We start from the raw sequence: 13,016 nt of genomic DNA on the forward strand, positions 1-13,016 counted from the left end.
TGTTTCGTTAGCTGTTGTTTGGAAGCGAGTCCGTGGGGAGAGCGGCACCCCCCCGGCATGCCGTCGGGCAGGCTGCAGCCATCTCGGTCGCGCTGAGTCGTCCTCTCGCGCGCAAGCGGGAACGGCCCCGGCTCGCGAGCGGCTCCCCGGGCTGGTGGGACGCGCTGGAGCGGGTGAAAGCCCTCGGCCACGATGGAGGTTGCTGATTGTGGGACACGTTCTCGTTTTCGTCGTTTCCTGTCTTCTAATTAAAGACGTTCCTGRGAGGGAAGAGACGGGGCGGTTGTGGCCGCAGCGCGGGCTCCCGGCGGGCGGAARGGCTCCCTTCCCGCTCGCCCGCGCTCGCTTCCCCCCCGTCCCGCACCCGTTACCGGGCCCCGCGTGTCYGACGCGCTCCCGCCGGGCTGGGAGCCGAGCCGAGGCCGGCAGGAGGCAGCCGGCGGCCCTGCCGCGGGCTCTTACCTGGGAGCCAGGTGCCGTGCCGGAGCGCGAGCTATCGGAACAAGCGGGTGAAGTCCCTCAGAGCCCAGCACACTTGTTTGCATTCCTCAGCGCTGCAAGACAACGGGCGCCGTTAGGGGAAGGACGAACCGGCCGGGCAGGGACAGGCCGATGCCAGGAAGGGTGTTGAGTCAAGGCGGATGTTGCCCAATGGGCCGGGAAGCCGGTCCGCTCTCCGAGAAGATGCCCTCGGCCCCGCGCAGGCGGCAGCCCCGTGTCAGGCACCGGGCGGTCGCCCGGGGCACGCGGGTCGCAGCCGGGAGCATCCGCGGAGCCGCTCAGCCCCGACCGGCCTCTCCCCAGCGCGGAGCAGTGGGAAAGGCCACCGCGCCGCGGAGCGGCCAACGGCAGGCCCGGGCAGAGCCAAGCCGTCCAACCGCACGGACGGGAGCCGCTGACTCACGGGGCCGCGGAGACGGAGGGAGGGAAGGAGGCAGGGAGGGAGGGCAGGCGGCACGCGGGCTTGCGAAAGTCGCCCGCGCCCCGGCGGGGAGGGAAGGCCGCTCCTCTGCGGGGACCGGCCGCCTCCGCTCCGCGGGCTCCCCACCTCCCAGCGCTGCCTAGCAGGGCTCACGCAAGAGAGGAAAAACCTGTTCGGCGATGGAAAAGACAACGCCGGCTCTCCGAGCCCTTGGTGGCCGGCAGAGGCGCCGCGGGCTGTGCTGGGAACACCCCGAGTCAGACAGCCAAGCAAACACAGCTGCGGGTGCCGGGCAGGGGCTGGAGTCATGTCCCACCGACACGCTAGTCTCTTGCGGAGCCGGTTTAGCGCCGATGGAGGACAACCCGGGGCAAGCAGCAGGTAGGACTGAGCCTTGCAGGCCACCGGCTTTTGCCTCGGGTCCTTGTGGGGAACGCAACGAAGGGCACGGAGCTCGGCGGAAAGGTCCGAAACCTTTGCGGGGTTTTGAGGAGGATGGTCGCAGGGAACCAGAGCGAGGCGCAGTGACAGGAGCGGCCAGACACCGGCTGCCAAGCTGAAATGGCTGCCGCAGCTGTTCACACGCTGCTCTAAGTTTGGAGGAGGAAGCTCGCTCAAAGGGGATGCGGTTCAGCCCCGCGAGCAGCCTGTTTTGTGGTTCGGGTCAAGACAGCCCGGAAAGGACGTAGCGGCTGGCTCAGGCTGCAGCTGCGTGAGGACGGGCAGGATAGTCACTCCCCAAACGCTCCGGAAGATTTCGAGAGGCTCAGGAGCAGAGGGGAAAACTCGAGACTCAAATCAGAAATCACTACGTGGCTAGTTTGCTGGAGCAAATTCCTCGGAGAAGAGCACCCCAAAGCCACAACCAGCAGAGCCTCAGCACAGAGCCGCCAACATTTCGGAGCCAGGGCCCAAAGGCCACATTCCAAATACGGGCCCGCAAGAGAGTCACGCTGCTGCCACCGCCGCTGGAGGTGGCTGCACGTCACCCCCACGGCTGTCCCGGCGCCCTGCTGCCCACGCAGAGCCAGCGCGCGCTCCAGGCCGGCGGCAGCAGCGCGCCCTGCCCCGCTCCGGCATGCGAGCGCGTTTGCTCACCTTGTGACCTGCTTGTGGAAGTCCGTGAGCTGTTTGTGTGTGACCTGGATGGCTCCTCCCGTCGTTTCCTTTGGTAAACCCTTCAGCGAATTCTCTAGCCAGCGACAAAACGTCTGGAGGAAGCAAGAGAAGGAAGAAGCTCAGCGTAGGATGCGGAGGCAACCCAGCCCATGTCCTGGTTTGGGTGCCAGCAGGTGCCCAGGGCAGCGCTGCCGTCTCCCAGCCGGGAGTCCAGGCTTTGGGATTTCCCCTCTTGCAGGGAAAGCTCGGCACAGTCAGAGCCGGGAGGCCGCAGAGCCCCACGCAGGGGACGACTCCCGGACGAGCAGCACCCGGCGCCTTTGCGCAGAGCCACCGAGCGGTGACCGCCTGGAGCGACCTTGCCGAAGGGCTGGGAGCAAACTGCCACCTCTCTGCCCTGGCGGACGGCAGGAGAGAGACGGAGAGGGGCAGAGTCCGGCCAGGAAAAAGTTACCCTTCATCTGAAGGGCAGGGAGCAGCATGAGCCGTCCCCACTCTCAGTGTGAGGAGGAGGCGGGGGTCACCTGTCCGGATGGACGGCGATGCTCTGACAAGCGCCCGTCGCAGCAGCTCTACCCTCCTCCCAGGAACAGCCCGAACCCGTCCCCATCCGTGTCCTTCCTGGGGGCGCAGCCCGGCCCTCTCACCGGCCTGTCGATCTGCATGATCTCCCAGAGCACCTCGGCGACGTCGGGCAGGGTGTACGGCGGCAGGCAGAAGCAGCACGTGTGCAGCAGCTGGTTGACGAGCTGCTGGCCCAGCTGGTTCATCACCTGGCCGATGAGCTCCTTCCGCACTTCGAAGTCCTCCTCATGCTGCAGGAGGAGGGAGAGCAGGGTGAGCGGCGCCCAGGAGTGGCAGCTGGGGACAGGGACGCGCTGCTCCCAGCTCCGCACATGCGGGCGAGGGCAGGGCTGAACCGGAGGCAGCCTCCGATGCCAAGAGGTGGTCAGTCTCGGCAACACCTACCGGACTCTCCACTGGTGGTGGTGGAATAACTGTGGCCAGGTGAGCTACCGCAGCAGGGCAGCCTCCTGGTGGACCACGGTTACAAACAAAGAGGAGGGCAGGAGCAAGCACGTCCCCAACTCCACGGCTCCTTCCGTAGAGGAAGGGAATAGGGCTTGGAAGCCACCCTCCCATGGGAAACGATCCCGTGTACGCGCATCCCCATGGGTCACTCACRTCATTGGCCACCCCGGTGTGGATGAGGTCGCGTAGGAACTTCATGACGCTGCAGTTGGCATCCCGGTGGTCAAGGGTGGTGGCAGCTATGGCCCACTGCAGGATGGGGATCATCACCTGGCTGCGTAGCAAGGTGACGGGGCTGCGCTGGATAAACCTGGTCGGGCAGAGGAGAGACGGACGTTACAGGCATCAGCCTGGCTTCCACACACCCTGCCTACAGGAGTTTCTCCCTGCAGACGGGTTCAGCCAGGCCCTCGGCCGGCCTGCTGCCACAGGGCCACTGCTTTGCGCTCCTGAGAGCAGCCCCCGTCCTCTACAGCTGGGGATGGCCATCAGAACCGTCTTCTCCCACCCACCCAAGGAAGCAGGAGTGCTCCCACAGCCATGTGGGCACCTCAACACGGAGGGAAGGAGGGTACAGGGGTGCCCTGCACGGGACCATGCTCCAGCTCCCACTTCCAAATCCCAAACCATCTGCTGCTGCCGCCCAAGACACCCCCAAAGCAGCCTCTCAAAAGCATGCACAGGAACTGGAGGGACCTGCTGGCAGGACAGACTGGCCATTTTGACAGACGTAAGCGCCAGCTAAGATCCCCACAGTAGTTTACATGTCTACTCTCAAGAATGATTAATTTCTGAAGATACTTTTCCTTCACAGCGTCCTCTTGTCTAAAAGCAACAGAGGACACGTCTCCACGCTGAAACAGCCCCGCTAGCTGTAAGGGAGCTAAGGCAGCAGTCCGAGCGGGCTGGAGTGTGTGGATACCTGGTTGCTAGTCGGAAGAGGTCGTCCACGGTGTCGGGGTGGTTCTGAAGGCCATTGGGCTGCTCTAGGAGTTGGAAGGTAGGTATGCATAGTGCCTAGGAGAAGGGTCACGGGGATCCGTTAGCAATTAGCTACAATTATCAGGTATCCCGATCTCTAGGAACAGTCCGAAACTCGAGCTCGCCTTTCCTTCCTTCCGCAAGCAGGGCTAAGAGGGAGGGCTTGCTTTGCTGGATGCCTGTTAGAGCGGCCGGGAGCACAAGGTGGGCGCTCGGAGAAGGTGCATTAGCTCGCTCTGCGATGCCACCCAAACCTTCCTGCCCGTGTAACCGCACAGAGTTGTCGGAGGAGAGCAGAGCATCAGAGACCACTGCACTGGGCAGGCTCAGCCTTCTCCTGCAAAACTAACTCAGTCCCAGGGCTGCCAGCTGGTCTCTTAAGTGTCCATTTATAGCACACCGCAACGGTGCTGCATGGGCGGTCGCCACTCAGGACCTGGAGACGGACAGTCCTCGGTCAGATCCGGTGACCAAGACCTCCTCAACGACTGCAGAGCTCTTGGGCAGGTGTGTTCACGGCCCAGCTCAGGACATGCCGCTCCAGCCCTGCCTCCCCTGCCACCCTGCACAAGGAAGGCACCACCAGGGTCTCCTGCTCCGAGAACACCACCAGTCTGGGGCCTGGCAGTGCCCTGCACAAAGCTCTGGCCATCGTACAGGGCAAGGAGGGAGCGCAGAGAGGACAGCAGCATCCACACGCTTCGTCATTTCATTGCCTTCCGGCTGGCTGATCTGATTGACTGCCCTTAGCTCTACAGGGAGATTTCCAGCATGGAGCCACAGCATCCACCTCGGACCACACCAGAGCAGAGCAGATTCTCACTTCTCTTCCTGATAGCCACCACTGTCACAGCTTAAGGGGAGTTTGGAGCAGGCAGGTTTGGATCTCTGTTCCTGATGGGGTACTTGCCCCAAGGCAGCGATGCCTTCCTCTAGCGATCTGGTCCTCCGACAAGAAGCCACCCACCAGTTCTGCCACCAGGTGATCTTCAACCAAAAGCTTCATCTTCTTGGTTTTGTTCACCCCGCCACCAACTTAGGTGAGAGCGCAGAGGTGCTTGGACCAGTCTAAGTTTGCATCCCACCTAGGGGTAACTGCTCTCAGCCTGCTTACCGCGAACTCTCCTGTCCTTGCCCGCACCCGTGGCACAGCTATCGCCATCAGCGCAGGGGGGTATTTTCATATGTTACCACAGTAACCGAGCGATTTAGAGACGTGGGAAGCAAACCCCCAGGACTGCGAGCAGGGGAGCAGATGGGGACAGGGAGCGGAGACGTTCCCCGGTCCCGAGGGCGCTTACCTGAAGCATGTCTAGCAGCCCCTGCCGGCAGCCCTCCTCCATGCCGTACTCGTCCACCAGGATGCTGCCCAGGTAGAGGAAACAGGAGTGCTGGTGCGCCCGGTACACGTTCACCATCTGCCAGGGAGACACGCACTGCCTGCCCACGAGGAACGCGCTCCACTGCGGCAGCGGTGGGTCCTGCCACCCCAGGGAGCGCCGGATGGCCACAGGCTTTTGGATCCCTCTACAGTTCCCCACTCCTGGCTTCCGGTCCTGCCGCGGTCCGAGCGCGGCCCGGCTGCTGCCTTGCGTACCTGAGGCTCTGCCTAGAGGCTGCTCCACTCCAGGTACCGCCACGTTTGGGAAGGCAGAAGCACACGTGTCCTGTCGGCCACGTGCTGTGTCCAAGCCCACAACCCAGTCCTGGCTGCCCTCTATCCCAGAGCCCTCAGGAACGAGCTGCAGAAACCGCTGTGGCTCCCAAACTAGCTGCACCCCCCGGGTGCGCTCCGCCTGGCTTCGTGACTGCAAGGGGCTGCAACCCCAGCTCTGATCCGCAGCGCCCTGGTGAGCCATCGAGGGGTGAAGCTGTACGCTCGTTATCTTCCGTCATCCCAGCCCAGGACGTTTCACCCTGGATCTGCTCACCCAGACCCTCAGAGTCCCACCTTCTCTCTGAGACTGGCCTAACCTGTTGCTAGACCTTCTCCCCAACCCCGTCACCCTGAAACACAAGGGCTTGCTCAGGTCTAATTTTGCGCTTTGGAGCAGCTCCACGTGCAGCTCCTAAAGCCAGTGCAGCTTCCTCTCGCTTTGGATCCTCCTTTAGCGCAGAGGGAGCATTAAGTAGAGCAGGGGATGCTCAATATTAGGCCCGAGAGCTGCCTCTTCGACAGCGGCACAACGTCAAGTCTCACGCACGCCTTTCAAATTACAGATGCAGTTGCAGGGCTCCCACAACCCACGGGGCACGAATCAGGCAGAGCTCAGCTCTTCTCCGGAGTTCAAAGGCTCTCTCGCCTACCCAAGGCGGTTTGCATAGGAACTCCCGAGACTGCCGGCATTTACTGCCAGGTTTCCCAGAGCCGTTTGCCGTCTGGCTATGCAGCGGTGGCAGCCCGGCACCTGCCCGTGGGACGCACTGGCCTGCCAACGCGAACCGACCGAGCGTTTTCTGATGACGCCTTCAATCCCGGGATCGCACTGTCTGCACGAGCGCGTTCAGAGAGCACCTCCTGTCCCAGGGGGCTCTCAGCAGCCTCCGTACCTGCGTGACTAGCGGCTGCAGCAGGGCAGCGGATCCTTTGCCCACGCAGCGGACAGCAAAGCGCAGGCATCGGCAGCAACGTTCCACGATGCGGTTATCGGCACTGTGTTTGTTCAGGGTCTCTGACAGCACGGGCCAGATCTGGGCACAACAGAGGGGTTAAAGCTGAACCAAGAAACAGCACATCACAGCAGCACAACACCGCCCTCCTACCCGAAAAGGGCCGAAATCCCCGAGCTGGCGGGCAGATGCCACCCAGATCCCAGGCAACAACAGGCACCTGAGTTACAGGATGAAATATTCTTATGTACATTAGTTTCATGCAGGAGTGAAGATCCAGCTCCGCGGTCACCTGAAAGCACTCAGGAACGAGACTGGCTTCCCACCTTCTCCAGCACAGCGCTGCAACCATCACGAGCGCAGACAAATCAAAGTGCCTGGGAAAACGCTCCTGATCTACAGAGCCGTGTGTCGCCTTTCAGGGGTTCAGCAGCCAACTCCCCCGGCACCATTCTCCGCTTCCATTAGGGAAGGAGCTCCCCCCCACCCCCAGGAATTAGTTCCCCACGTCTGGACCTGCTGGCACTTACTTCCTGAATGACTTTTTGGCACGGATGGATCTGTCCATTTTCTACAATGGGATTGGTGTGTCTGTGGAAAAGCAGCAGAAGTTAAAGGGTTTTTTTTTTTTCCTAAACAGTCGTTTTTTGTTTTTAAAGCCAAGGAAATGGGTTGGAGCCCCTACTGCCTGCTCAGACTACTGAAAAGGGACCAGAAAGTGTCTCGGAGGGGCTGGGGACCCTCAAACTTTGTGCAATCGTTTCCAGTCCCTTTCCCTCAGGGGCCAGGAGGAAACAACTCGTGACGGCCACTGACTAAAGAGGGTTTTCGGCAGCACCTACAGGAGGACCCTTCTCTGGCACGTGGTTTTTGAGTCTCTTGGCAAGAAACTTTACTTGCTTCAGAGATCAAGAAGATTCCAAGCAGATCATCAGTGCCAGTGGCAGGATGCTCGCAAACTCCCTGCACAGACTGTCCCAATCCCTCCTTTCTTACCTAAATATGACAGCGAGTCGATCCAGGGGCACAGTAGGGTCTGAGGAGAGGCCGTTGCTTGGCTCCTGAGAGAGCAGCTACGAAACAAGACAGACGACGGGATTTCAGGAATGCACGCAGCCCGTTCCCAGCGAAGGCTGCGTCAACGCTGCCTCGACTCCAGGCCCCACAAGGAGCTCTTTCACACCCCCTTCGGGCCAAAGCGGAGCGGACGGCTCTTCATACCAGCAGAAACGCAAATGCCCAGGAAAGCAGGAGGCATTACAGCCACTCTGAACGGCCACTGACATGGAAATAAACCTCGCCTCGGCCCCAAGCGGCTCCTAACCTCAGCCACAGACATGCAAGTTACTGTGAAAGCTCAGAGTGGCTTTTCAATTTGGCTTCTCTGCATTCAGAGCCTGCTCAGAAGGGATCTCCGAACTGGAAGGGAGCAGAGTCCTAGGCGGAAGAGCTGCTAGGAGATGGTGTTAGCAGGCAGAGCGCTGAAGAATCAGTCTTCACGCACCTCCACAACCACAGGTCATTTGTAAGAAACACAGGACGTGCATGTCCCTTTCTTAGGACTACCCTCCTCCTCCCGCCACCTTCTGAGATTTCTCCCCTCCATTAACCCTGGTTCTAAATGGAAAGGTCACCAGGGCTACATTTTTGGGATAGCTGGAATATTTTGCAATAGACTGCATCTCTACTGCAACAGCACAGACTCCAGCAGGAGATGGGACATGTAGAAGACAGCAGAGACCACACGCCCCGCAGGGAAGTAGCATTCTCGCATGCTGTGTCTCCACGCTGAAGATGCAGGATGAAAGCTACCTGCTACACTTGATGTATTTTCAGGAAGGCTCTTCAGCTCCTGGCACATAAACTGATTTCTACGGACCATTTTCCCCCATTCTGCAGATTAGATTCTCAAATCCATTTAACCCATTACGTGCTCTAAGAGCCCCGTATTTGTCAGGTAGCACAAAATCACAGAGTTACTTAGGCTTCACTAAGCAGCAGTCTTCAAACCAGATGAAGAAACAGCCTGTGTCACCACTGCTTGTGTTCTGGTCTCCCCAAGCCAGGGAAGGACAGCAGCAGATTGCCCACTGCTGCAGGAGTCCCAGTCAACACAAAGGGGACGTACCGGGAAATCCCCAAAGACTGAGGACTCGCATCCTGGATCCAGTTAGAGGATCCAGTTACTGCGCAGCAGCTCAGTCTGGGTTCATACTCTCAGTCCTGAACAAGCAGAAGATGACACTCATTGCACACCCACGGCTTCGAGCGCAGACAATGACCGCAGCAGATCAAGCCACTGGGCACGGACCAAGCCAAGGCAGCTAGATCGAGACTGATCTGCTGCGTACAAACCTAGTGACAGACAAGCAGCACGTTATGCAGCTCTGACCGGGACGTACCTTCTTCAGTGCCATGACTTGTACGGCACAGAGTTCACTGAGGCATTCTGCTATCTTCTCTAAGGGGAGCCTGGCAAGGACCAACGCTGTCCCTGAAACGCAAGAGGAGGCAGGTTCGGAAACAGGAATGCAGCGTAGGAGTTCGATCAGTGAAACACAACACAAGCAAGGTTCCCAAACTGGCCCTACCTGCAGCCTGCTGCCAGCCCTGCCTCTGCACAGCAGCGAGAGCGCACAGCTCCAGCGCAAATGCAGGGACAGAATTACTGCTTCCTGGGACTGAAAAATGTTTCTGACTGTACCACGGCTTGACCCTGACTCTTCAATTAAACTGCACACTGAAATACTTTCTGGGGGACGGGAAGGAGGAAAGGATGCCAACATGTGAGAGTATAGGGTTGATTTGAAGAAAGACTGATGCAGCAACCACATCTGGGCTCTTCAGGAAGCACAGTATGTCTCAGCAGTGTCCTTGCCTCTTCCCGAAGCGGTGTCACGAGGTCTGAGGAAGTTTCTTTCAAAAGCATCTGCACTAGGATCCACAGCCAGGGCATTTTAGGGTTCTCACAAATGAAATGAGAAGAGCGCTCAAGTCATTCCCCACTGCCACATCACAGCATCCTACTCGGAGGCAGGAGTACAAAGCACACCATTCACCTCGTGTTGAAGGTGCAGAGACCACAGAGCCTGGGCTGACAAGAACACTGGGAGCAAAACCTCTCCCTGCCCCACAGGATTCACTGCAATGTTTGAAAGGAGGAGGGGAGAAGAAAAAAAAAAAAAAAAAAAAAAAAAAAAAAGTACTTTGTGGTAGGAACAGGAACGAGTTCAGAAGTGTGGCTAAAAAGAATATTCCTTCAAACAGCAGAAGCACTCAAAACCATCAGGAATCTTTAAGGCCTAGAGACGCATCCTGCACGTCCATGAAGTTGGTCATGCTGAAAGAGGCACGGGATGCTCAACAGCCGAGTGCCTGTGAGAAGTGAATGCTCTGACTGTGGGCTGTAGTTGAAAAAGCTACGTTCTTGCACCCAAACTCTCTCTTAAAGGACAAATACTTGCAATTTTCTACCCTGCACGTATAGTAGCCAATATCCAAGTGCTCAGATATACCAATAATGCATTGTTAATTTGGCTACAAGTACTTCAAATATTTCCTTCCTGCAATTCAAGCTCAGAGCATCTAAATAGGCACGGAAACAGCTTGTAAACCCAGAAAGCGTTTCTTTCTACCTCCTCCTAATTCAGCCTGCCCCAAGCAAGCTCTTCAGGAGAGCACACATGGAGTGCCTCAGGCCAAAAAGAGACATGGTCAAAGCTCCCCCTTATTTAAGATAAACAATGTGCAAGTGGGATTGCAACATCCAAGGTAGGTGACCCTCACAAACTCATTGATTGCTTTTCAATACCTACCCTTAAGGAGTCCCACAGCAGCTTCTGGAGAGAGCGTGAAGGAGTCAAGGGAACGGGCTATCTCTAGCAGCCCGTTAAAGTGCTGAGCCATATGGTCCCGGCATACCGAGCAGATATTGTGAATGGCCTTGGCAGCGGCCGAGGCCAGCCGCCTGTCACACAGGCCTTTCATCAAGTAACCCAGCACAGGATCTGAGGAAGAAGAAAGCCACAGGGGAGGTCAGGGTGAACAGGGGTACCTGGGACAACGCTCACTGCAGGACAGAGCGGTTGTGCCCCCTGTGCTGGCCCCCAAAGCACAACGGTCTGTGGGGTGAAGCCAGACAGGCAGAGACCAGGCCAGGACCACAGGAGAGACTCACCTAGGAACTGAGGGTTTCTGTCCACGACCTCGCTCATCTCTCCAACCAGCTCGATGCTGGTGTAGCGGACGGCCGTGTGCACCGTCTCGGGCAGGCGCACCACCCCTTCCAGCACCTCCACCAGGGTCGGGTTGTTCTCCCTGCAGGAAAAAGGCAGCCAGCTTAGCTCTAAAGGAGGGTCCCAGCCTATTTTCCCCATAAAACTTCCCTTACAACAATTCCACAGAGCGGCTGGTTTTATTGAACCTGATCAACTGCCCCGTCTTTGGTCTACACAGTTAGCATCCAGCTAGGCAAACCCTGTGGCCGTACTTTGCTAGATATCTGAGACATTGGCTGGTGCAGGGTCAGGGCCCTCAAAGTTGGGATCCAGACGAACAGTGGCCTCTAGGAGAACAGCTTTACTGAACAGAGTGGAGCGGAGGGATCAAAACACCTTCAGTAAGAGTGCTAGCGGCACAAAAACAAAGGAAACACCAAACCCAGCTAATTAATCCTCCAGAGACTGCAGGAAGCCAGAGGAGCCTGCTCCCAGTGTGGGAGGCAGCTACCACTCCCAACCTGCAAGAGTCCCAGGCACCGTGCAGCCCACATCTATCGCGCGGCTCCTGCTCCGCTCACCAGACGGCACCGCATGCCCTCTCGTGGCAAGAGCAGAGCCAAGCTCGATGGAGCAGGTCGACACGAGAACCTTCCAAGCAACGTAGGACACGCTCACGCGGAGCGAACTCCCTCGCCATCCAGCAGTGCAAGGTCATGAGAGGCTCACGCTTTCAGAAACAAAGCGGTAACAAAAACTGAGATAAAAGCAATGAGAGCAGCCTTGACACGGATAATATGAGCCAGCAAGTGCACACCAAACTCGGCGTCTCCCCCGGTCTCGCAGGGAGACAGAGGCACAACGTACACCTGGAGAAGACCAGCATGACTGTTCAGCAGCTAAGCAGAACTCCAGGACACTAAAGAGGCCTATCTGAAACAGTGTGTGTATTTTACATGTGTAAACCCTGGTTTCTGCCTAGGAAAGCAGGTTCCTATGAGTATCCTTGGGACATTCACAGTGTCTCTGCACTACCCCCAGACTTGGAGGCAGTCAAAGGCAACACCTCACCTCACAGCCCTTACAGACACAAGCAGGACTGTCGATACTCACTGGTCAACACTCTTGGCTATAGAGGCCATGATGAAGAGGACAGCTTCCGTCACTTCCCAAGGTGGATTCCCATCCTTCAAAGTCGCATAAAGCTGCAAGAAAGAGAATCAGTCACGAAAGAAGCTGCAAACACAGCCTGCAGGCTTGCAGGCACCAACTCCACCCCAAGACATGGCCACCTGCTCACTCAGCTCCTCTGACACACCCAAAAATCCAGGCCTGGCCTCACATGAACACTCCCCTTCCAGTTTACTCTGCTGTTTTGGGGCGAGAGTGCCATTCCCCAGCTAGTACCCCACATGAGACCTGCTCAAGCTGCTCCTCCCACAACAGTCCCCACTGCCTATTTCCAGACACTGTTGCTTCCTCATGCATGAGGAGAAAACGTAGTGCGGCTTCCTCCCATCCCAAAGGCTGTCAGGGCTCGGCTACGTTGCACACAGCCATGGACAGGATTGTACCTCCTCACTCTGGTGGGAGCTGCAGCGAGCTCTAGACAGGGACAGAGAGGTGCGCAGTGTGACGAAAAAGGTTGTGGGGGGGACTGCAGCTCAGGATGAAGCCATCGGGCTCAGGTGAGACTGGGCCAGGAAGGCAGAGCTGAGTCAGCCCAGCAAGAAGGTGGAACACGCAAGGTCTCAGAGCGACACGGTCAGTCTCCGCGCACGCAGGATGCCTCCTCTTTCAGGACTCATCCATCATCAGTGTGACACTCTTGTAAACCCACCTGAGCAAAACATTCCACTGATCCCACCAGGAAGATCAGGTCCTTCACCAGGTCCGAGACCCGCATCCGGAACTCCCCAAAGTCATCCGTCTCCTCTGGGACACCCTCCTAGCATAGACACAAAGACAGAAAAAGCTGCAAACAGCAGCTCGGAGAACTCCAGGCTCCCATTCACCCACAGCCAGGACAAAATAAGGAACTACAATTTACAAAAGAGATCCATCCTTCCTGCCCTCCTCTCCCCAGATCAGGCTATTGAAGAGGATTTGAAGGAGAGAGATGCACAAAGAAGGCT

The 13,016-nt window shown here is 57.9% G+C and overlaps 1 protein-coding gene across 1 annotated transcript in view; it reads right to left on the reverse strand.

The window, feature by feature from the left end:
* Nucleotides 1-13,016, reverse strand: part of TNPO3 (transportin 3) — a 29,065-nt gene continuing 16,049 nt past the window's right edge. The window contains exons 8-22 of the mRNA XM_026091198.1: nt 12,722-12,829; nt 11,995-12,086; nt 10,842-10,981; nt 10,480-10,671; nt 9,067-9,158; nt 7,661-7,737; nt 7,195-7,255; nt 6,605-6,745; nt 5,356-5,472; nt 3,996-4,090; nt 3,227-3,383; nt 2,689-2,856; nt 2,021-2,133; nt 463-554; nt 1-260 (exon numbers count right to left, since the gene is read on the reverse strand). Of these exons, the coding sequence (XP_025946983.1) occupies nt 494-554; nt 2,021-2,133; nt 2,689-2,856; nt 3,227-3,383; nt 3,996-4,090; nt 5,356-5,472; nt 6,605-6,745; nt 7,195-7,255; nt 7,661-7,737; nt 9,067-9,158; nt 10,480-10,671; nt 10,842-10,981; nt 11,995-12,086; nt 12,722-12,829 (1,614 nt within the window). The 3' untranslated portion in view covers nt 1-260; nt 463-493. The remainder of the gene's footprint in view (nt 261-462; nt 555-2,020; nt 2,134-2,688; nt 2,857-3,226; nt 3,384-3,995; nt 4,091-5,355; nt 5,473-6,604; nt 6,746-7,194; nt 7,256-7,660; nt 7,738-9,066; nt 9,159-10,479; nt 10,672-10,841; nt 10,982-11,994; nt 12,087-12,721; nt 12,830-13,016) is intronic.

This window comes from Apteryx rowi, unplaced genomic scaffold (genome assembly GCF_003343035.1).
Source record: "Apteryx rowi isolate R43461 unplaced genomic scaffold, aptRow1 scaffold_9, whole genome shotgun sequence".
Lineage (NCBI taxonomy): Eukaryota > Metazoa > Chordata > Aves > Apterygiformes > Apterygidae > Apteryx > Apteryx rowi.